The sequence below is a fragment of the Diabrotica virgifera genome, chromosome 4 (genome assembly GCF_917563875.1).
Source record: "Diabrotica virgifera virgifera chromosome 4, PGI_DIABVI_V3a".
In the NCBI taxonomy this organism is placed as follows: domain Eukaryota; kingdom Metazoa; phylum Arthropoda; class Insecta; order Coleoptera; family Chrysomelidae; genus Diabrotica; species Diabrotica virgifera.
The window spans coordinates 91,567,997-91,593,086 of NC_065446.1; the positions used below are offsets into that span (position 1 = coordinate 91,567,997).

The window sequence follows — 25,090 nt, forward strand, 5'->3', positions numbered from 1 at the left end:
CGAGATTGTTGTTGACTAGTATGTTTATAACTGGTGTGTGGTTTTTTGAAATCACCAATGTTTTAGTTTTTTTACATTCACCTTAAGGCCATATAGTTCTCCTTCTCGCACTACTGTGGCCAAAAGAATTTGTAGTTCTTTTTCACTGCCAGCAATCAGTACTGTATCATCAGTACTGTACCTGATGTTGTTCGTGATTTTTCCATTGCCTTTTATTCCTTCTTATGCTTCATCTAAAGCTCGTGCAAAGATTTCCTCTGAGTACAAGTTAAATAATAATGGTGATAGTATACAACCTTGTCTAACTCCTCTTTGGATGTTTATGGTTTCAGTATCACCCATTTCGGTTCTGACAGAGGCGTTTTGGTTTCAGTAGAATTCAGGATGGAGCGGAAATGAAAAATGCGATTGTGATTTAAATAGTTTACTAATAGTATTTCTAAATACAATACTCTCATCAACAATTAATATGTATTTTCAAGCTTTAACACTGTACACATTTAATACAAAAAATATACAAATTATATACAAAAAACTTACAAATGGTTTGTTTGTTGAAATATTAGACATAATGTCGGGATCTTTTAAATACCTAATAACAATATTTTTCTGTGATACTCCAACAAAAAAGTTTAATGAATTGAGACATCATATCTATGATGCACAGTTAGAATTTTTTATATTAATTTTTCAATATACCGAGAATTTGAGAATATCTCAAACCAATATTCGCGGTGTGCAAGTACTTGGAAGGGAAACGAGAAACGACCGTGCGCGAGTCGCGGAGAAATATTGCAACTATCTTAAATAATTCATATTGTCAATTGAAATTGTCAAATTGACGTATATTTCATACCTTCTGTCATTGACGCAGAAAAATTATATATTGCTCCACAATATTGATACGATATGCAATTATTATATAAAGGTAAATTTAATTAATTGTATTTTGCTTGCAGTACTGCATTTTAATAACTAATTTTATTTACTACATACAATTGTTTACGTTTGCTAAACATAACCTGCATCTTATTTTTTCTTATTATTTTTTTGGACTATGGCCTTGACAATTATCCAGCAACCAGGACTAATATAATTGGCCAATATAATTAAAAGTGCGAATAAAAGTACAGAGCGTAGAAATAGAGGTCGCTTTGCCGAACTTGCACGGTCCCAATACCGTGTATTGCATGTCGCTGTGACTTTGGTTAATAGTGATCATTTATTTGGTTGAGCCTGTTAGTCTTGACAAATCTTTTATTTTAAATATTTTGCGGCGTTTTAAATTCTTCTCTAAAGTTTAAAATTTTCTCACTTTCTGGATTTACTTATTTTTAGAAAATGGCTGCACCAGTATTAATTGCACTCGTAAAATAGCTGATTCCTCCAAGGAACTAAGATTTTTATCGTGATGCTGACCCAACCAGGCAAACGACAGTCGTTTTGAGTAGTATGGACCTCTATAAGAAGATCCTATATGTTTTCTGCAGTCGATTGTTTGAACTTAATTAGTTATTAACAAATTAAGGTCAAAAACGGTCAATTTTCACTTTTTTCGCCTATGAGTAAAGAGTTAAGCATTGGAAACAAATTTGAGAGTAAGAATCTTGTAAGTCATACAACAACTCACGAATTTGGCTTTACATTCACAGAATGATTACCCACTCCTTTTAGAGAGTTTAGAGTCAGTTTCCACAGAAAGTTACCATAATTTATGTTTTATTTTTTAAATATTGTTCTGAAGCTATTTATTTGTGGTATTTATGTAATTTACTATTCTAATTTAGAAATAAGCCGCAATTTAAGTTGAAAAATGATTTTATTGACGTTTCGACTTCCACTCCGGAGGTCGTTATCGAAATACAAAATGTATTTCGATCTCAACTTAAATTGTGGCTTATTTCCCAATTAAAATAGTAAATTTTATTTTTTGTTTTCCCATTCGCTTTATTTTTATTCATTATCGCATTGTGTCGGATGCATATGCCACTGGTTTAACTGCAAACTTCCAACACAAACGAAACTCAAGTTATTTCATTTTTACTAACACTTCTTTATTTTTTATTCATCACAGGTATGACCACTTTACTTTGAATCTGAAAATATTAGATAAGTTTAAGACAAAAATTCATTTTTTAGCTATAGCCAAGAGTAAACAAATTGAGTAACAAGAATCAAAACAATATGATCCCGACTAACCGTAAACATACCAAACTAAACATCATTACACTTCTTGGTTAAAAATTTATAAATATTACGTAAAAATGTATAAATTTAATATAGATCCAATAACTAAACCATATTAACACAACAAATTCCCAACATTCGAGACCGAATCAGGATCTGACGCACATAAAAGACCAGACGCAGGCGTAATAAGTTTAAGACATAAAAATAAACATTTCCTAATCAAAAATGAATTTTTTCCTAAGTTAATGACACTGGCAAAACCAAATCAGAAATTTATATAAATTAGGGTGATCAAACATCCCGTAGAAACGGGAATGTCCCCTTTTTTAATCGGACCTGGAGTCCAGAAAAAGTTTCTTGGACATTCTTCGATTTATTTATTGGTTACATTACTTTAATTGAACAGAATGTTCCTATAAATACTTAAATATCACACATTTTTTAAACATATCTCTATAATAAATAACAATAACATTGATAAAAAATATAACATCACTTACAGTACGACAAACAATCATATATTATTAATAAGATTCTGGAACTGTTTTCTTGTGGCATGTCTAAGTAAATATTATGTTTATATGGGATTAACCACAGTTGATTGTAATGACAATTAAAATGACAAAATGTCATTATTACATTTTTCCTAAAAATATTTGACGTTTCCATTTCCACTCCGGAAATTGTTTTCATTACTTGTTTTCATCACAATTTCTTTTCTCTAATAACTATTTTAAAAACGACTTACGGAACGGAAATCGAACCGTCAAATCTTTTTAGGTAATGTGACATGATTATGTCACAGGACTGTTTTCAGCTACTGGCCTATTTATTATAATTTAACAGACCTGTACTGAATTTGTTTGTGAATGCTTTTAAAAGGGGGACCTTTTTAACAGGTACACACCTCGATATTTCTTTTTCATTCTAGAAAATGCTTATTTGATATTTATGTAAATAAGCCTTGTTATTCTAGAATAAGATGAATTCTTCCGTAATAATCTTTCTCATTCTGGAACATTGTAATAATGTATAAATAGGGGTTTTTGGAATTAGTAGGTCAGTTGTGAATTTGAATACGTCGGTGTACTTTGATATGTATCGGGCGCGGTCTACTTTTGAATTTGTAATTATGTAGATAAAGTATTAGATTTAGTCTAATAACTAAATTATATATCGAAGTTTGTAAAATAAAAGATATAAATTCAGTGTTTTTCATTTGTTTAGAACTAAGTTATTAAAAATAAATAAAGTCAACTGAAACTAAACATTAGTGCCTAAAAGATAATAGAAAAGACAGTTTTGTAAGAGTAAAAATGTAATTGTCGTTACAATCAACTAACTGTGGCTAATCCATTATCAACAAAATATTAATTATATTAATAGTTTCCTCTATTTCTGTTTGTTTTCTAACTTCCTCCTCAATAAACATTCCACAATTTTCGATATGCAATAAAGCTGATGACCCTCAAACAACATCGTAGCATAATTGAGCGTTTTAGTATGCATCTACACTCCGTTTCTAACGTTAGAATCAGTATGGTTGTATATTTCAAGCGGGTTTGCTATTCTGGGAATTATCATAAATAAATCCTCCTTTAGTATTCCGCAATAGCTAACAGCGCTAATCCTCTACAAGTACCTCCCTAATACTACCTTTCACGACCGCTGCCGTGAAGAGTGGCAACGTTGTCAGCAAAATTCTCATTAAGTTTGTATGGGGCTATCCTTGTATACTGCATCGCATGGTTGAAATACGCTGTATGTAACTACATTCATTGCATCGGCATGTAAGGGCAATAATTTATACAAGTACTCTTTCAAACGATGCATACATAATATTGGCATAATTTATAGTACACCTGATAGTATCCAAATAGTTTAAATTTGTAATTTTAGCATTTAAGTAACCTGTCCGGAGAACTGACGATGAACAGCAAAGTTTAGTGTTCTAAATCGGTCGTCCAACGTAAAATAAACTGATTGGGAGTAGGTAAATCTAATATCTATTTCTTTAAACTTGATAAAAAACCTCTACATTTACATTTCGATACACCAAAGTGTAACAAGTCAAAATTTATTAGTTACATACGAGAAAACAGGGTAACAATTCGAATTGTTGCACTTTGGAACTAAAATAATTACCGCGTTGTGACAAAATGTATGCGTGACATCTTTACAGAACGTTATTATATAGTTGTTACCCTTTGGAACTCGTAAATATTGGTTATTGAAGCACTTTCCAATACTTAAGTCCAGATCGCTAAAATTTAGACTTGTTACTCTTTGGAATTGGTGTATCTATTACGGGTAAAGTAAACGGGTAATCCTAGGATTGCCCGGGTAAAGTACGAAGTACCCGCCAGATTTTGGTAAAATAAATGCAAATGTAAAGGTGCTGGAAATATTTGTAACTCCAAATGCCACGGCAGCTTGTATTGTCTTAACAAATAGATTATAATTTTTATTTCTGCAGTATTTATACACCCTGAGCTTCGCTGGTATGGCCACCTACTTAGCGGATTACTAGTACAACTTTCGTTGGAAATTTCGCTGAAAAAAAAGTATTGCCTATCCTCTGTGAGTTTCGCTGGTATGGCTGGTATCGCCATCTAGCGGATGACTTACTGTTTCGGCCGGAAATTTAAAGAGGAAAGGAGAAAAGCAAATAATAATTGTTTCAAACTTATTATTTAATTCTTACCGTGTAATATTTACAACGTAAAGAAGTAATTGGATTGTAATCGATAATTAATATCAGTAAGTACAGAATTTATTAAATTTATTATTCATTATGATTATTTTTAAGATTTTGCTTATCGTTTTAAAGTTTATGTTGACAGATAATATCAGAAAAAATTTATTCTGCAAAAAACTATAATAATTTAATATAATTATAGTTTAATACTTCTTAAATATTAAATTATGCATTTATTGCACTTAAATAATTAAGTAAAAGCGTAAACGTAAAATTTCGGGCCAACTCTTTTTAAATGCATTACTTTTTTTCGAATCCTGAGAGAACCAATAAGTATATTTGAAAAATTTAAACGCAGAATGAAAGACTGCATTATTCTCGAGGGTCAAAAGCATAGATATAATAACTTATAGATTAGGCTAGCTATGGGCCGCTCTAGCGAGGTGTAACGCCGATATCAAGGACGCCATTGGTCAATATTCATTTTGAGTGGTCTAGCCATCTGTCCGTCATATGAGCGGTATCGCTTAGTAAAAAGAGATAGATAGACCACTGATCGACTAGCCGCGCGTTACGCTTTTTTGCTCAGTATGCCTTGTCTACGGTTAACATGTCTCTGGTCAAAAGTCCCTGAAAATTTCTGTTTATTTTAATCACTTACAGGGGTGAAAAAAAAAAAAAGAAAATTTAGTGTGATTTGAAATATCTCGTTCAAAAGAAACTTTTTGTTTATTCTAAGGAACTTTCGGTCTTTTAAATGAGACATTTAGTAAAAATTATATGCAACTCTTAATGCAGAACGTCAAATTTCCAGTAAAAGTTTATTGACTTGTCACTACTGGCGCTCGCGAATTTTTAATTATCCCTCTACCTACGAGCTCAGAGCGGATAGTTTTACTTTCCTTACTTTGGAAAATGCATTTTTTCTTAAATTAAGATATCTTTCAAACAGTTACGGCTTTGTCATTACTAGTATACCCAATTAAGCATTTAACCACGAGGCAGCAGGTAGAATGTGTTTTACCCGAGTAAAACCCGAAATTTGAACTATTTAAATTATATTTCAGACATACTACCGGATATTACCGATACCTCGCGGGTACTTCGTATTTTACCCGGGTAATCCTAGGATTACCCGTTTACCTAACTGTACCCGTAACATATCGATTTTATAGTGTAACATCGAAGATAATTTGCCTCATGCGCCTTTGTTTATTGTTGGGAATTCGTTGTAAGAATATTATTAGATACTAAAAAATTTTAGTTGCTGATTAACATTTTTATCGGCAATCAAAAAAAATATTAATGTGATTCCCGATTAAGCAAACAGAAACAAATCAAGCATTGATTAAATTTTATAGGGACATTCAATGGCTTAAGTTTATGACTCACTCTAATAACCCGCAAGATATTCCAATACAAATTATTATCAGTCATTATTACTGACAATTATAATTATATATGATATGGTATCCATTATACCACTGGATTTTTATACAGATACAACTGGATAATAACGGGTAAATAACCAGGTAAATACCGTTAATATACTACCGAGTCAGTGAATCACTTAAGCTGGGATCCAACGGAACGTGGCATGGCACGCCAAGAGAACTAGAAAATATGTAATAGAAAAAGATAAAAGCTAAAGACGGGAATCAACGCAACGTGAAATAGCGTTATTTCCCTCAAAATTTGTCAGTATCTTGGGTTAGGACCAAACCCTCTATTTATGGCCGGCCTGGATCGACGCGAAGTCTCCCATCGTTTGTCGGTAAAAGGGCGCGGTTCAAAGGAAATCTAGAAATACAAACCTTTCCAACTCAGCTAGAGATTGGTGCGGTCAGTGCCGTGGTAATTTTACTATGGAGTAGTCTAACTACGTTGTGTTGGAATATTTATCATTGTATGAATTGACCAACTTACTAAAATTTCTACCGCCAACACTGGTTCCCTCGATACTCGAGTGAACACGTTCCATCGAAATGTTCCGACCGAATGTATCAAAAAGTTAATACTTATTAACTTCAGAGTTAAGTGGGCCACCAAACGTGTACTCTTTTCATTTCACTATTATCTATTTTTATTTCTATTTGCCGACGTGAACTGGCGAAGAGTGCCACGCCACATTCCATGAGATTCCGTGTTTAAAAATATAGATTTGAAAGATTTTGTTACTGTTTTGAAACTTTCGAAAGTACCTTTACGCTTAGATATGAAAACATTTGTGGCACAAAACTTTTTCAATTCCTATTGGAACTTCTTGCACATTTATCCTTTACAGATTACTTACGTGTTTACACCAAAATTTCATACAAGACGAGATATACGATAAATTAAATAAATACAAATAAATACAAACTTTCTGGAATTGTGGTGCGTTCCTTGAACTTCAGCGATTTGATAATACATGTACACTAAATAAATTAGTAACCAATTAGAGATTGCTTACATATTGCGAATGAGTTCTAGAGAATCTAGAAAATGTAATGAAAGATTTTCAGTTGCCTGAAAAATTAATTTGAGCGTGATACTAATGCGTATACCACTAATTTCACATTTGTATCACTCCTTGTGAAAAATAAGTATGATTCTAGGCTCAACATAATGTTATATGTATATTATCTCCCTAGTATATTGTTAGGATACTCATGTTTGCAATGCCACTGAAGATTTTCTAGCGATATCAATTGGAGCTCAAAAATGATGGAAAATTGATTTACGAGATCAAAAATGAATAACCATTTTCAATTTCGTTACAAAACGAAAATACAGCCGCATCATATTCTAGTACAATCAGAGAGAGCAGCAAGCACCTCTACCGGTTTCGAAACTTATTAGTCTCTCATCAGGAGGCACATATGCTGCTCTCTCTGATGCAAAAAAAAACAAACCACGACGTGCAGTCGCGGATTGCAACGAACGAAACGGAGCTATGCTAGCAAAAGACTAACTTTTCAATCTAATGGCATATAAAACAACATAATGTTACTCTACATCCTACCAGACTGAAAACAATGGGAGCCTTCTCTGGTTACACCTCCGAGTCTTCTACAATTTGCAAGTCATATCGGATGCTGAGACTAAGGAAGATGAGGGAATTTTACAATTTATAATTCACGTCCCATCTGCTCAGCGTGGTAAATTTCAAACGAGAATAGTTCCCTTCTGGTGAATTATAAATTGTAAAATTCCCTCATCTTCCTTAATCTCAGCATCCATTATGGCTTGCAAATTGTAGAAGCCTCGGAGGTGTAACCAGAGAAGGCTCCCATTGTTTTCAGTCTGGTGGGATGTAGAGTAACATTATGTTGTTTTATATGCCATTAGATTGAAAACTTAGTCTTTTGATTTACGAGAATTTACAAAAAGTGCCAACCTCACTCCGAACAGAGGTGTAGCCATGATGACCCTAAGGGGGGGGGGGTTACAACTACTTGATGGTGTCTGGAGGGTATGAAATAGTAATGGTGTTTAGCGTATAGGGTTATAACTCCCAAACCCCCCCTAGTTACGCCTATGACTCCGAACGTTCTGGACAATTTGGAAATCATCGTTTATGATGAAAATAGCTTAAGAAGATGTAACCTGTGACTTTTAAAAGACCTGTGACGAGTCGTGGGTTTGCAGTTAAAGGTGTTTGTGCATCATGAATACGGTCCAAGAGACAGGAAATTAACAAATAATTTTACATTAAGTTCTAAAGATTCCGTGACGTCTTCTTCTTCGTCAACCATTTTCCTTCCACTTCTGAATGTAGATCTCTCCCAATTTCTTCCAGCTTTCCCTATCTTGCGCCAATCTAATCAACTGTTTGAGGGCCACTGCTTTATGTCTATATATAATGGATTTCTAAGGCTGTCGCCGCCTCTCCATACCCAGCTTCCAATTTTTTCTATCGTAACACATATCTTCATCTAATTGCCTCGAATCCATTGCCTCCTGAATATTGTCCCTCCAGCTTCTCCGTGGTCGTCCTCTTTTTCTTCTCTCCGGTGGGACCCACTCTAATATTTTTCTCGGCCAGCGAGTCGCATTCATTCTTTAACGTGACCGTACCATGTCAGCTGTCTATTTTCAATATCGTCTATTATAGTTTTTTCCACCTTCATACGTTCTCTAATTGTTTCATGTTCTAATCTCGAAACTTGACAACCTCTCCTCAAAAAGTCCATTTCTGTACTAAGTAGTTTTTTTTTATTTCTTGCACTTATGTCCCAAACTTCTGCACCGTAGATTCTAGCGCTCTTCATTATACCTTCATATATTCTTCTCTTTGTTTCCTTCCTGATATCTTTGTCCCATAAAATTGAATTGACGGATCTAGTGATGCTTCTACCTTTATTGATCCTATGTTGTATTTCATCTTCACTATTTCCTCGTTTGTTAAATATAGCCTTATGTCAGCTACCCATCTCTTTTGAAGTCTTCCCATGCTTCTTTTCGTCCATCTCGGCCTCCTTGGTCTCTTTTCTAGAATTCTCTGTGTCCACCTGTTATCATCATATCTGGCTATGTGACCGGCCCAGGGCCATTTCATTTTTGTAATTTCTTCCACAATATCCGTGATCTTTGTTCTCAGTCTATCTCGGTGTTTCTAATTTTGCCTCTCAGTATCATTCCAAACCTGTTTCGTTCCTTTGCTTTTTGCGTTGTTTCTAGGTTTTTAGCAGATTTTCTTGTGTTATACATCTTTTTTTTTAAGTTTATAGGAATGGCGGCGTTTTCAAGATATATGCTAATTTACTGAAAGAGTAAATTTGTGAACTCCCATTTGTAAACTTTTAATTTCAGCGTTTTGATTTGGTTTTTCCAGTTTGATGACATGGCCCAAATATAGATAATGTTCAACATTTCTATGGTACGTTTTTGTATTGTTATATTTGTCTGGTCCTGACTCATTATTTTTGATTTACTATAGTTCATTTTTAAGCCTATCGCTCCGAAAATTTCATTTAATGGTTGTAACATTTTGTTTCGTTCTTGGATATTGTCTGCTATTAAAATGATGTCATCTGCAAATCTCAAATTGTTTAAGTATGATCCGTCGATGTTTATACCCTTGCTATTGCATTCTAATTTCTTAAAAATGTCTTCTATCGCAAGGATGAATAGTTTGAGAGAAATGGTGTCTCCTTGTCTCACTCCCCGTTATAGTTTTAGTTGTCTTCATCCCAATAACGCGTCAGCACATTCATTGTAACTTTTTAACAGTTTGTAACAGTTGTTCATTGTGTAACAGTTTTTGACAGGTTATCGTATAGCAGCGTGCGACTTTTTCGGGATTCCACAACTGAAAATTGTTGATATAAGTGCAATGTTTCGAAGATATTGAATATAGATTTAAACGAATGCGACGAATACAGTATCAGAGGTAGAAAATCGATCAATATTAGGTCCCCGTACATCAGGCTATCGTGTCCCAGCATTATGACACTGCGATTTTTTCAGATCTTCAAAACTGAAAATGCCTCTTAAAGTGCAACGGTTCTACGACATAGTCAGTTTGAAATTATTGCGACGATAGAACTGACAGTGGAAAGAAAACAGATCAATTTTTGAGCTAGTGAAAATTGATTTGAGCTGAGGAAAAAATTCAAAAGGATAGTAACAATATTATTAGTATATACTCCTTCTCAGAGTCATCTTTCAGTGCGTCACAGTTTTTTTATTTCTTTCTAACACATTAAGTTGGAAGTGACAGAAAAAAAGGTACGTCCGTGATTAAAGTCATTTATAACATTTATTCTAGTTGTTAATAGATGGCGCTATAATCGAACAAAAAATGATTTATGTATTATCTCTACGACTATAATCTGTACAATTTATAAGACTATACAATTCAAAGAACATACCTTTTTATAAATGAAATAAATACAATTGATTTGTTTTTATACCAAATTAGGATTACGATTCTGACAACTGTCAGATTTAACTAAAATGTCATGCTATGATTCTCTACATTCTTAAAATCATATATTACGTCAATAATGACACACTGAAAGACTGAGAAGAACTTTAAATTATAGTCGTATTCATATGTAATAGGTAAATAATGGGTAAATACCTAAATCATTTTGTTTTCTGATTAATGCGCCACCTATCAACAACTAGAATGAATGTTATAAATGTGTATGTATCACGGACGTACCTTTTTTTTCTGTCACTTGTATCGCACTGAAAAAAGACTCTGAGAAGCACTATATTATACTTTTACTATTATGTATAAACAAACTTAGGAGATATATAAAATTGCAATTTACAATGACATTCTGTTTTTATATAATCTCAAATCGGTACTTCAGAAGTTTCGAAGTTCAATGATCATCACACTCCAAAAAGCTTAGATGTTCTAAAAAAGAATATTAGTTAACCAACTACATTCTGAACACTTCTACTAAGTGTGCAATTGACTAATTGTTTTACTAGATATTGCTACATTCGCGACCGATTTTACGGGTTGTGTGAAGAGGACTAGTGAAAATACCGTCTTAAAACGCATAAATTCAGTTCATTTTTAGTCGTACAATGACGATACATACCTAGGAGCGAATAAAATAGGTATAAGCTCCTGTATTTAGGCTGAACAGGTCAAAGACACGCGAATATATACATTATTTGTTCAGCAGTGCTAAAAGCTCTCAAGAGTGTCCTTGAGACACTTACATCTTGACTTGCAAATTTACAAAGGGTATTTAAGCAAAACAATGAGCTGAATGATCGACAATGTTGCCCAGTCGTGTAAGCGCTTTTCTGTTCGCAAATATTTGCTTCATGCTTCAGAATGAATGAAAGAAGAATATTACATAAATAATTATGTCAGAATCCACCAGTCCATTCTGACATCACAAGACACGCCTACAAAGATGGCGGCGACATCTCTGAATTCTTTTTCCTTCAACCTTCTTTTTTTTTATCTGTCATTTGTTTCGTATTGTCTTCTTTGGCTATGTGTAAAATCTTATTCTTCACAATAATTGTCAGGTCCTTTTTTTCATTGCTGAAATCTTTCATTTGTCAACTCAAAGTGGGAGGTAACCCACAGTATACAGTTTATTTATATTTAATTCATTTATCTCTTGCAGGCCAAAAAGACGTTAGCATAGTGCATATTAATACTTTGAATATGCGCAGAAGAGAAAGAGCGTGCATATACAGGAATAAATAGAATAGATCAATAGAACAAATAATTTCGAATGGTCTCTGAAAAATCTCGATGCTTGAGACCAAAATATGGCTTCGGGTATCACTGGTTAATAATGTAAGCGTCATTTTTGTAGACTAAAAACGATCTCATTTAATTGTTTTATATTTAAATAAAAAAAATCAACATTTGGACTCTACTCTCGAAGTTTCGAGCAACTTAAATTAATAATAGAAGATACAAATAATACCTTCATTTGGAAATTGTTAAAATTAGCTATCACGTCTTTGTTTATTCTTGGAATGTTTCTAACAACTCATCCTATGCCATTCCAGGGTCTTCTAAGGCGCCATCTTCTTCGAGCTTCGATATGAACTTGATAACACGGATTCTTTCGTCTGTCTGTCTAGCCATGTCGATCAATGCCAGGAGTTTCTTGACACCGATGAATATCCTAAAGAAAGGTTCAAAATAAAGAAATGTATGAAATCTGCGAAAGTTTGGTTTTTAAAGCTAATAGTGAGCAATGGTTTGAAAATGGGAAAACAATACAGAAATATTTCAAGTCCACATCAAAATTTCAAATAGCCATAAAACTAGTTAACGTTTTTTTAAGATATTTTTACATACCGTTTTCCATGAACTTGATGAGTTATCTGCTTCAGTTCTTGATTTGAGAAAACATCGGAAGCTTCTAATACATTTAATAAATGCTCCGCTTTTGATAAGTTTGGTACATGTAATACTGCGGTGAAAGCTGACAGCATCTCCATTTCTTCCAATACTTGTCTGAAAATGTGTAATAATGACTATACTCAAAGAACGAATTAGTTAGCAGTGAATTGTTGCATGAAATGTTACTTATCGCTTACTAAAATAATAGTATAATTATAAAATTACAGAATTATCCACGTAAAATTATAGTATAATTTTACACGCCACTGAAATTACTCCTCTTTCTCCTCGAATTCCGTAATGATCCACGAACTTCGAAATGAATCTCTGACAATTATTTCGTTCTCTGACTATAATATCTAAATAATGACTAATATCTAAAAAATACTATATCAACAATGTAAAAAAACAATACGAAAGCTTACATTCAGGAAACTTCTATGATTAAAAATCGAAAACCCATAGTGCCATAGTATCTGCTCGCTTTAGATAGAAAAGACCTTTACGACTGTTATCCTTCGTTAAAACTGTTCAATTCAATTAAAATACAATTCAATTACAGTACCGTCTTTATTTTACAAAATAAAGTAATTGCCGCAGTATGGAATGTTGTTGATTTAAATTTCAATGACATTTGGTTTCACGATGGCGCATCTCCAAATTTTAACGTTGATGTTCGTAATTACTTACACTTGAGTCCATGGTTATTTACTCGTGCGTCATTATTTAAAGCATACGAAATAAGTCGGAAATTTACTAAACGCAACAGCAAGTGACAGTAAGTAGGTACTGCTCCGATCACGGGTTAAAATTTGACGTTATCAAATAAATAAAATGTCAAATCTAAGTTTTGCTTTAAAATTTTGGTGCAGAATTACAGCTACATTTGAAGTAGCTTAAAAAATTCTATTAATATCATTAGTGATTAATAGACTAATAAACAATTTATAAAAAAATTCAATAACATATTTTCTTTTTATCATTTCATACACTTTGGCGGAAAATTAACACAACCTTATATTTTTATTCCTTAATTGTCACTTAACAAAACTTCCTTAACAAAATAAAATACACTTAGCATAAAATTTAAAACTACAATATAAAATTAGTTGTGAAAAAAACTGTTTGTGTAAAATAAAAAACTTCAAAATGCAAAAATTCGACAAAAAACATAAAAAAATTCAACAGACTGACAGCCACACAAGTAAACAAACCAGAAACGTCACAATGTACTTAAAATTTGAAAACATTCCTAAGCGTCTTTTTTGTACCTATCTCTTTTCAATAGGGCTTTTCATTCACAGTCATTTGATTCGAGCTTCTGTCATGTGTCATCTAATATTAATATATCTACGTCATACGTCTTTGGTTTGTATCATTGTATACGTATCATACGTATATACCAATATCGTATGACGTAGATATATTAATATTAGACGACACATGACAGAAGCTAGAAACAAATGACAATCGATGAAAAGCCCTATATACGCTCTGAGCTTCGCTGGTATCGCTAACTAGCGGATTACTAATGCAACTTTCGCCGGAAATTTTTAAATTTATTATTTAATTTTTATCGCGCAATATTTACAACGCAAAAAAGTAATTAAATTGTAATGGATTTTTTTAAGATTTTGCTAATCATTTTGACGTTCTATTGATGAAATATTAGTTTCTTACTTCGGATACTTTCACAATTATCGTGTAGATGGAGCTTAGATTAATGTATTAATTTATAATTACATATTACGAAATATTAAAAAAACTTAAATTCAGTATTTAAAACGTAAGTATATTTTTAAGGTAAAACCAACTTTGACCAACTAATATTTTTTCCTATTAATGTTTTTAATTTCAATGTCTTAAATTAATCACTTTGACATTTATGTCCCATTTTCAGAAAAAGTTCACTGACTTGTCACTACTGGCGCTCACGAACTTTTAAATATCCCCTCTACGTACGAGCTCACAGCGTATACTGAGATTAGAGCGTTCATAAAAATAACATGTGTTTTTACTTAATAACAGGCGGTAGCTGGTTTGTCTTTAGTTTTATGTGTGGAAGACAATGATGCTAGATAAAAAGTATGTGTTTTATCTCGCCAGGTATTAACGACGCACGGTTAAAGAACCCTGGACTCAAGCGTACATGAAGTTTCCCACGACAGGGATTAAGAAGAATAAGTTCAATTTGGTGGCCAGTTAGATCTCTTGATTTATTAGACTATTTTTTGGGACGTCAAAAAAGTATAAAAAACCAGACCTGCTTAGCTGGATAATCTTATAAGTATAATTATGATAATAACCTGTCAAATAACAAATTGGCAAAAAATACAAGGTCTTGACTTATACAGATAACTTAATTTATTAAAAACCTTTCAGCATCCGTTACGGCTTGCAAATTTTAGAAGCTTCGGAGGTGTAACCATAGATGGTTCCCATTGATTTTAGTCTGGTGACATGCAGAGTAATATTTTTGGTATTCTTTTATGTACTATTAGATTGAAAACTTAGTCTTTTGCTAGCAGTTGTCGCTAGGGCATCCCTGCCTTTTCGTTCGTTGCAATCCGTAACTGCACGCCGGGGTTTGTCCTGGTTGGGTCAGAGAGGTCAGCATATGTGCCTCCTGATGGGAGACTAATAAGTTTCGAAACCGGTAGAGGGAGCGTGCAAGTATTACGTAACGCGATTTTTGAAGATTTTTAACCCCCCCCCTACGTAACGCACTCTTATGGGAGTTTAACTATTGCGTAACGCAATTTTTGAAGATTTTTGACCCCCCCCCCCTAACCTGCGTTACGTAATACTTGAATGGGCCCAGAGGTACTTGCTGCACTCTCTGATTGAACTAGAATATGATGCGGCTGTAGTTTCGTGTTGCAACGAAATTGAAAATGGTTATTCATTTTTGATAAAAAACTTTCATTTAAAAGTTATATTTTTTTTTGTTAAATTATCAAGAATCCAAATATTTGCAAATTAATTTACTTCGTGAACTATAAATTTAATATAGGCACGTTGATAATGAAAATTAAAGTTTGAACAGCTAATAAGAACAGCTGAAGACAAAGAATAGTTTGCAATAATTGTAGTAGCCAACCTCCATTGAGAAGAGGGCACTTTAAGATGAAAATAATGAAAATCATATTTACCTCCTACTGGTGGTGCACAAAATTAATAATTTCTTTCCAGGTGGTGGTTGTTTCTTTAACAGCACCAGTAGTGCTTGTAAGGTTAAATTTGAGTATCTTGGACCAATGGGACCATAATCTAATAACCTCTCAATATTATCTACGAGAATACAACTTAGAGTTGATCGATATGCGTCATCGAATATCTGAAAGACAAGATTTATTTACAAAATAATTATGTTTTTGATTTGATCGCCACATATATTAACACGTTCGCTGCATTACGGGACAAATAGAGCTCGCACTACACTAACAATTGATTCAGTCGCCAATATGTAGAAAATCATCTCATCTTGCGAAATGTGTATTTTTCTCGTTATTAATGATTATTTATTAATTTTTATAGGGGCGTATTCAGTTGTACTGTCTTATGTGAACTATCAACACACTATCAAAAATTAGTACCAGCATCAACAATATGAAATATGAAGCTTTGAGATATCAATCAGACAGCATTACTCCCCATTATGATGAGACCGTTCGTAATTATTTGAACGAAATATTTCCAAATCAATAGATAAGGAGTAAAATAGAAGGGCCAGCTAAGTCGCCAGACCTTACTTCGCTGGATTTCTTTTTCTGGGGATATGTTAAATAAAAAGAACTGTGACGTTCAATTTTTCTAGAAATAACAGCCCTCAAGATTTTTGATAGTGATGTACCAATAATATTTAGTAGATTATCGTTATTGCCGTTAGCTTTCCATCTCACTCTACATTGATTTTGTCTGAGTGTAAAAATATTTAAAAATACGTAGCATTCTTCATGAAACCGACTGCGTATTATAAATTCAGCTATTGATTTTTAAGTAACCATGTAATCTACTTCCGTCTATGTCTGGACTCTGGACTAAGTTGAAACCCTTTGTGTATTATACACACAAGTTTACATATCTACTAAGAATATTTTTATTACCATTCAGCCCCAATTAGTCTCGCTAGTATAGCTAGGGTATAAAACACCCAGTCGCACAAATTTCAATTCATTCTTCGTTTTGCATTTTCAATAATCAGTTTAATCAGCAAAGTTTAGTGGCGAAATAAGTATTTCTGAGATAAGTTTAACCCTTTTTTACTCTCGTCTAAAACAATATATAAAGAAAGAGTTTTCTTTCCTCCCCAGGGTTTCAATCCCCGGTTAATTACCGAGCCTGCCCTTATAAATTATTTTGTCAAAATCTGCATTACCGTCTTCCTGCCGATTAACAGAAAAAAGGACTTTTTGGAGTCATATACATACCTACCTTTTCGCGTTAAAATGTGGACCCAGGAGGTGGACGACTTTTAATTCACTACTGGCAGATTTTAAAGTGGGTGTATATATACTTTATAGACTAATTTTTGATTTTTTATGAATAGTTAGGGACTCATTAGTAATTTCATTTTATGAATGAATTTACACGTATATAGAACGTTGAATTAATGTCAAATTGATTCGAATTAAAAATCTCTGGAACAGAAGTAAACAAGTTTATGAATACCTGTTTAATAGGGTATCTTATCGAGACATGTATGAACATTTTAAAACTTGTTTCATTAAGACATATTTGTGTAACTCGTAGATATATAGATCGTAAATAAATAAGTAGTACTGATGAAGCAATCTAATATCTACCAGAGCCTTTTGATGGTAAAGGTTCAATTTCCTAGTATATACAGTGAGGACGTTTGAGTTGGAATAAATTCATTATCTCGAGAATGGGAGAATTTAGAGAGAAATCCTGACACAGGTCGATTTATAATTTTAATTTATGACTTTTTGGCATATATATCATACTAGTGACGTCATCCATCTGGGCGTGATGACGTAATCGATGATTTTTTTAAATGAGAGTAGGGGTTGTGTGATACCTCATTTGAAAGGTTATTTAATTCTCTATTCAGAAATATAAACTTGAAAATAATTATTTATACAGTGTGTCCAAAAGAATTAATTTTGAATTAAATGAATTGAGATAAGAAGAACGTATGTAATTCATTTAATTCAAAATACATTTTAGTGCTGTCAGAAAACAGAAAGAAATGTTTATTTGACAAATAAATATTGCTTTCGCTTAAATTCAATGTTAAAGCTGTCACCCACCTGTCTCTTAGCATTTTGAAAATTGAATTTAAGCGAAAAGCAATGTTTATTTGTGAAATAAACATTTTTACTGTTTTCTGACAGCATTAAAATGTATTGTGAATTAAATAAGTTGCTTACATTCTTCTTTTTGTGTCCATAAATTTAATAAAAAAAATATTTTTTGGCCACCCTGTATAAATAATTAGGTTATTGTTGATATTAATGAACAGAGAATTGAAAAACCTTTCAAATGAGCTATCACACAACCCCTACTCTCATTTAAAAAAATCGTCGATTACATCATCACGCCCAGATGGATGACGTCACTAGTATGATATATATGCCAAAAAATCCTAATTTAAAAATAAAAATCGACCTGTCTCAGGATTTCTCTCCAAATTCACCCATTCTCCAGATAATGAATTTATTCCAACTCAAACGTCCTCACTGTATATTCCCTATGTCTCATAGAGATTTTTAATTTCATACGTGTATACAATTTTATATAAGTTACGCAAGGAAAACTTAGTGTTAGTACAAATATGTATATTAGAACAAACTCTCACCTTTCGGATCATTAAGCATTTGGCCGTTTCCGTGTAACCAACCATTTCTTCAGGTGAACACACTTTGACAAATGGGAAGTCTGAATTTTTGGCCAATTGAGCGGCTAAGGCAGTTTTACCTGCATTCGGGGGACCTTCGATAAGTACAGATACCAATCCTACAAAATAAATTTATTATTTATGAAAAATAGTGTGGCGAATCTTTATATTACATCATGTGAGAGCAGTCTGCATTTCAGTTTAATAACACATACAATATAAAAAGATTATAAACAATTTACAACACTTGACAATAAAAATATTATCGCTATGGACCACTATACAGTTGGCCGTGTGGATATATGTCTTCATATATCTGGGCACATAAATTAATCAGAAGAATTCCGTAAGTAGCGAAATTAATGCACGTATTTCCAGTGGGAATCGTACATACTATTCTAATAAAAGATTGATGACATCGAAATTATTAGATAAAAGAACCAAAATGGCTATCTATGGAACCGGTGGCGCTCAAAATCCCGACAGCCAAAATCCCGACGGCCAAAACACCGACACGCCAGAATCCCGACAGGCCAAAATCCCGACATGCAAAAATCCTCGCATAAGTAAAAATTCCGACCACTACATTTTGAATATTTATTGTTTCCTTTTCAAATGCAATACCAAATCATATTATAGAGTATTGAAATTGAAAAATTATTACTTACTAATAAGTACGGGTACAAATTATTATGTATTTTAAAAGAAAAGTTATTTAAACACTTTATTTTATAATATAAAAGCTATACTTACTGAAATGGAAGGTTGTAAGTGACATGATAATATCGATTATATGAAAGTAAATTTGAATTCAGGATTTGATTATACATATATTATTGGACTATATATTGGCAAAAAAAATAATTTAATTCATATACCCATGTTAGAAATTTTATTTAGAAAATTAGTTCATATTAAATGGTATACTACATTCGCTCTCGCGAGATTTTTTTTGAGACATTCGGAATAGGAAACGTACAACACAAAAATTCCTACCTCACACTATTAACTGCTAAAATCAACTCAAATCAACTTAATCTTTCATTAAAAAAAGAAGAATTATTAGAAATAGTGGGAGTGTCTACTAATCTCATAAAATTTTGTGAAGTTTATTTCTACAAAATATTTTTATTTTGTACAATAAATAATTTTCTCATTTGCTATCAATACATTATAATGGTTTAAATAAATAAATATTGATTGGCGTAAGGTTTATGTTATTTTTATGTCTGTTTACTATTAATAATATTGGATATGAGCAGGTGCGTTGGTTTTGTAGTAATTTCCAGTCACTTCTGACAACTGAATTTTTCAAAAAAGAAATTACTAACGTCAGTGTCAAAAAAAATCTCGCGAGAGCGAATGTAGTATAAATAACCCGTGTTGAGCTGGCCCCCCCCACTTGCAAAAATTAAAAAACAAATAGCCTTGATTTATGAGCTTTTTATGAGCTCTCATATTCCGCAAACTAAAAATTTTGAGCTCGTTCCACTGAGCAGGAATTTAATACCCTAGTAGGGGGGGCTGAGTCAGCCCCCCCCACTACTTAAAAATAGGAATATTGAATCGGTTTTTGCGGCAGAATTACGAGCTATTTATGAGCTCTTGAAATTATATAGTTTCGATTTTTGAGCTCATCCCCTTCACCCCCAAACAACCCTTTAATTGATTTAACTTAAGAGAAAGATGCTGAGAAAACTTAAAATATATCGTATTGCGGATATAATTCCTATAGCTTATATACTCTAAGAATAAACTATTAAATCAAGGGCATTTCGATTATTGAGCTGCAACCCCTTCGCAAGAAAACCACCCTATCTTCCCGGCTTAAGAGAAAGTTGTATTTAAAATGCGTTAAACTAATTATTTGGCGACTGCATATCATTTAATAATTTATAAGCTTCCAAATTACGCGCATTTAGATAAGTAAATTGCAATTTATTTTGTATAGTGCAGTCACTGAAGGTAAAAATCAACGATTACCTTCAATTTCGGTGAACCTTCATCGATTTTCACGAAAATTGGTCAGTGGTTAGAGGATACGTCAAGAAACAAAGGTGACATGGTACCACCTTGCGCCTTTACCCTGAGGGTGGATACCGCCCCTTCTCGGGGGTGAAAATTATTTTATAAAAAATAACTGCACAAATCAATAAATGAACAAATTAAAAGCAAAATTTATTATATAAAGTTAATAAAATAAGTCAATACTTTTTAAGTTATTAAAGATCAAAGATTTTAATTATTTGTAAAAAAAAATGCATGTTTTGAAGAGGTTTTTTGTAAATCACTGAAAAACTGTAAGTTTTTACAAAAAAGTTAATAGTAGTTTAATTCGCATAGCTTATATTCTAAGAATAAACTCTTAAATCACGCACCTTTCGATTACATAGCTACAACCCCTTCGCAAGAAAACGACCCCATTTTCCCGGCTTAAGAGAGAGTTGTTCTTAAAATAATTTAAATTAATTATTTGTCGACTATATATTGTTTAATAATTTATGAGCTCGCAAAATATACGCATCTCAATTATTGAATTGCCATTTTCTTTCTATAGTGCAGTCACTGAAGGTAAAAATCAACTATTACCTTCGATTTCGGTAAATCTCCATTTATTTTCACGAATTGACAATAACAACTTGGGGTTTTAGCCTGGGGTATATGTCACCCCTTCTCGGGAGTGAAAATTACTTTATTAAAAATAACCCCACAAATCGAGAGAGGGACAAATTGTAAGCAAAATTTGTTATATAATGTGATTAAAATAAATCAATACTTTTTGAGTTATTAAAGATCAAATATTTTAATTTTTGTAAAGAAAATGCATGCTTTAGAGCGATTTTTCATAAATGACTCAAAAACTGTAAGTTTTTACAAAAAAGTTTTCATCACTAAAATTGAAGCTAATAAAGAATATAATAAATTGCTTACTTGAAAAACCTTTAATGTTAATTTAAATTAAGTTATTGGTAATTAAATGTATATTTTTTTCCGCGACTGTTCAAATCTAAGGGTTCAAGCTTAAATAACGGGAAAAAGATGCATTTTATAACACTTAGGTACTAAATACTTGTCAAAGTACTTTGAAATACCCATCAAAAATAAGATCCAGAAAAAGTTGATAGTATCAAAATCCGCTCACCAATTTTCGTGAAAATGAATGGAGATTTACCGAAATCGAAGGTCATAGTTGATTTTTACCTTCAGTGACTGCACTATAGAAAGAAAATGGCAATTCAATAATTGAGATGCGTATATTTTGCGAGCTCATAAATTATTAAACAATATATAGTCGACAAATAATTAATTTAAATTATTTTAAGTACAACCCTCTCTTAAGCCGGGAATAAGGGATGGTTTTCTTGCGAAGGGGTTGTAGTTCAATAATCGAAAGGCGCGTGATTTTAGAGTTTATTCTTAGAATATAAGCTATACGAATTAAACTACTATTAACTTTTTTGTAAAAACTTACAGTTTTTCAGTGATTTACAAAAAACCTCTTCAAAACATGCATTTTTTTCACAAATAATTAAAATCTTTGATCTTTAATAACTTAAAAAGTATTGACTTATTTTATTAACTTTGTATAATAAATTTTGCTTTTAATTTGTTTTTTTATTGATTTGTGCAGTTATTTTTTATAAAATAATTTTCACCCCCGAGAAGGGGCGGTATCCACCCTCAGGGTAAAGGCGCAAGGTGGTACCATGTCACCTTTGTTTCTTGACGTATCCTCTAACCACTGACCAATTTTCGTGAAAATCGATGAAGGTTCACCGAAATTGAAGGTAATCGTTGATTTTTACCTTCAGTGACTGCACTATACAAAATAAATTGCAATTTACTGATCTAAATGCGCGTAATTTGGAAGCTTATAAATTATTAAATGATATGTAGTCGCCAAATAATTAGTTTAACGCATTTTAAGTACAACTTTCTCTTAAGCCGGGAAGATAGGGTGGTTTTCTTGCGAAGGGGTTGTAGCTCAATAATCGAAATGCCCTTGATTTAATAGTTTATTCCTAGAGTATATAAGCTATAGGAATTATATCCGCAATGCGATATATTTTAAGTTTTCTCAGCATCTTTCTCTTAAGTTAAATCAATTAAAGGGTTGTTTGGGGGTGAAGGGGATGAGCTCAAAAATCGAAACTATATAATTTCAAGAGCTCATAAATAGCTCGTAATTCTGCCGCAAAAACCGATTCAATATTCCTATTTTTAAGTAGTGGGGGGGGGGCTGACTCAGCCCCCCCCACTAGGGTATTAAATTCCTGCTCAGTGGAACGAGCTCAAAATTTTTAGTTTGCGGAATATGAGAGCTCATAAATAGCTCATAAATCAGAGCTATTTGTTTTTTAATTTTTGCAAGTGGGGGGGGGGCCAGCTCAACACGGGTGTATAAATACTTTTGTTTAGTAACAAAAAATAAAAAACAGATGACTATAAGCAAAAAACAAGAAATAAATGTAATTATATGTTAAACAAAATCTTATCAAACCTGTCTGGCCTGTCGGGATTTTGGCCTGTCGGGATTTTGGCATGTCGGGATTTTGGCCTGTCGGGATTTTGGCCTGTCGGAATTTTGGCATGTCGGGATTTTGGCCTGTCGGGATTCTGGCGTGTCGGTGTTTTGGACGTCGGGATTTTGGCTGTCGGGATTTTGGGGTAGACCCCTATGGAACATTGATTAGACCCGTAGTAATCTATGGTTGTGAAACCTGAGTAATCACAAAAAAAGTCCAACTCAGGACATTCAAGAGAAAAATATTGAGAAAAGTATATGGCCCGGTGCAAGAGGAAGACGGCACATGGAGAATCAGGAGAATCGACGAGGTTAATGAATTGAATGGAGGGTGCGATATTGTAAGATTTGTGAAAACTAAAGACTGTCATGGCTGGGACATGTCCAGAGACAATGCAAAAACAGCAAAAAAAATATTACAATGGAAGCCGAATGTAGGAGAAGGGTACAAGAGAGATTTGAATGGAAGGACATAGCCAGACAGGCAAAGACCCATCCAGGGTTATGATGCCAAAAGAAGAAGCGATTTACAATTTGAGGAAGCAAAGCCTGAATTGTATTGATACATAAATAGTAAAAACGAGAAATAGTATAATAAAGCAAGACAGAATATACATATGTCAACACAATAAATCAAACTTTACTGGAATACCTGATGTGTCTGTCGCTCTTGCTTGCTGAATGAACAGCATGCCATCTTCCATAATACCCGTAACAGGGGATCCCCAATTGATGATACCTCTTGTTAGGAATTGGTTGATAATCTCTTGAGCTGTACCAAAAGCCTAAATAATTTAAATTGCAATAAATTATCACTTTAATTTAAACTTTGTATAATTTAAATTTAAAATAAGCTTACTGGTTTGATGTCGTTTTCCAAAGCATGCATAAAGTCTCCACGGTTAACTAACAATTTTTCCATTGCCTCAGGGTCTACCTCCACTTTGCTCGAGGCCTTTATCAGTCGATTCATCGCAGTTGACTGAGCAGCTCTCACCAAACCTTCTATTTCGGCACCAGAAAAGTTTTTGGTCAATGTTGCTAGTTCCTGAAAAATTTTATTATGTTAGAAGACGACCAGAGTAACTGTAGTCTATAGTAAGTATATACGTAGACACTACTGGAACAGCAATCATGTCCATAGGGTAAGCGGTATGTCTCGAGAGTATATAGTACAGGTATTTAAATCTGGTTTTTCGTTACTAAAGAGTTAGTTTGTAGATAGATGTTAAGAAGAAATTATAAAGTAAATAAAATTTAAGTTAGATCGCTAGGTACCTTTTCCTGAAAGGCTTGTGCTTGAGGTGCCGGGAATTTCTGATCTAAAACAGGACAGTAAAGCGTACGACGATCAGACTGACGATAATGTAGAACAGGTATACATTCACAAAACAACTGGAGCATCTGGCTAATTGGTCTTTACCAAAGCCATCAAACAAACTGGAACATGCGCAATGCACGCCGCGTGAGTGGCAGATATCAGATATCGTAACATACATGAAAATAGGACGATTGCATTGGATGGGGCTTGTGGAAAGAATGGAAAAAGGCGAAATATCTAACAAAATAGCAAACAAGTACCAGTAGGAAAAAGAACAAGAGGAATGCCGAAGATGAGATCCATAGAACGAATAGAAAATGATCTATCAACCTTAAAAACAGAAAATTGGAGAAAAAAGCATGAAACAGGTCAGAATTGAGAAGAATCCTGTAACAAACCATGTAATGACCAAAAAAAAGGGTTGTCGATGTGATGATGATACTAAAATGGCAATGAAGATTCAAGGAAACAATTTGTAGTGCTCTATGGCAGCTTCAAATAACTGAATACTAGAAGAACTTAAAATAAAAATTAGACTCACCACAACTATCAACTACAATATACTGCGATATTTTGGAAATATACCTAGAAGAATAGAATGCATGGAACAAATGATAGTTGAAGGCAATGTAGCGGGCAAAAGATCCAGAGGAAGAGCTTTAACATGATGGTCGGAC

General features: G+C 33.1%; 1 protein-coding gene across 1 annotated transcript in view; it reads right to left on the reverse strand.

Annotated features, from left to right (window-relative positions):
• Positions 1-408: 408 nt before the first annotated feature.
• LOC114327237 (vesicle-fusing ATPase 1-like) overlaps positions 409-25,090 on the reverse strand; it is a 55,702-nt gene continuing 31,020 nt past the window's right edge. The window contains exons 10-15 of the mRNA XM_028275782.2: positions 23,952-24,140; positions 23,745-23,877; positions 18,529-18,686; positions 15,860-16,044; positions 12,663-12,821; positions 409-12,486 (exon numbers count right to left, since the gene is read on the reverse strand). Coding sequence (XP_028131583.1) covers positions 12,354-12,486; positions 12,663-12,821; positions 15,860-16,044; positions 18,529-18,686; positions 23,745-23,877; positions 23,952-24,140 — 957 coding nt within the window. The 3' untranslated portion in view covers positions 409-12,353. The remainder of the gene's footprint in view (positions 12,487-12,662; positions 12,822-15,859; positions 16,045-18,528; positions 18,687-23,744; positions 23,878-23,951; positions 24,141-25,090) is intronic.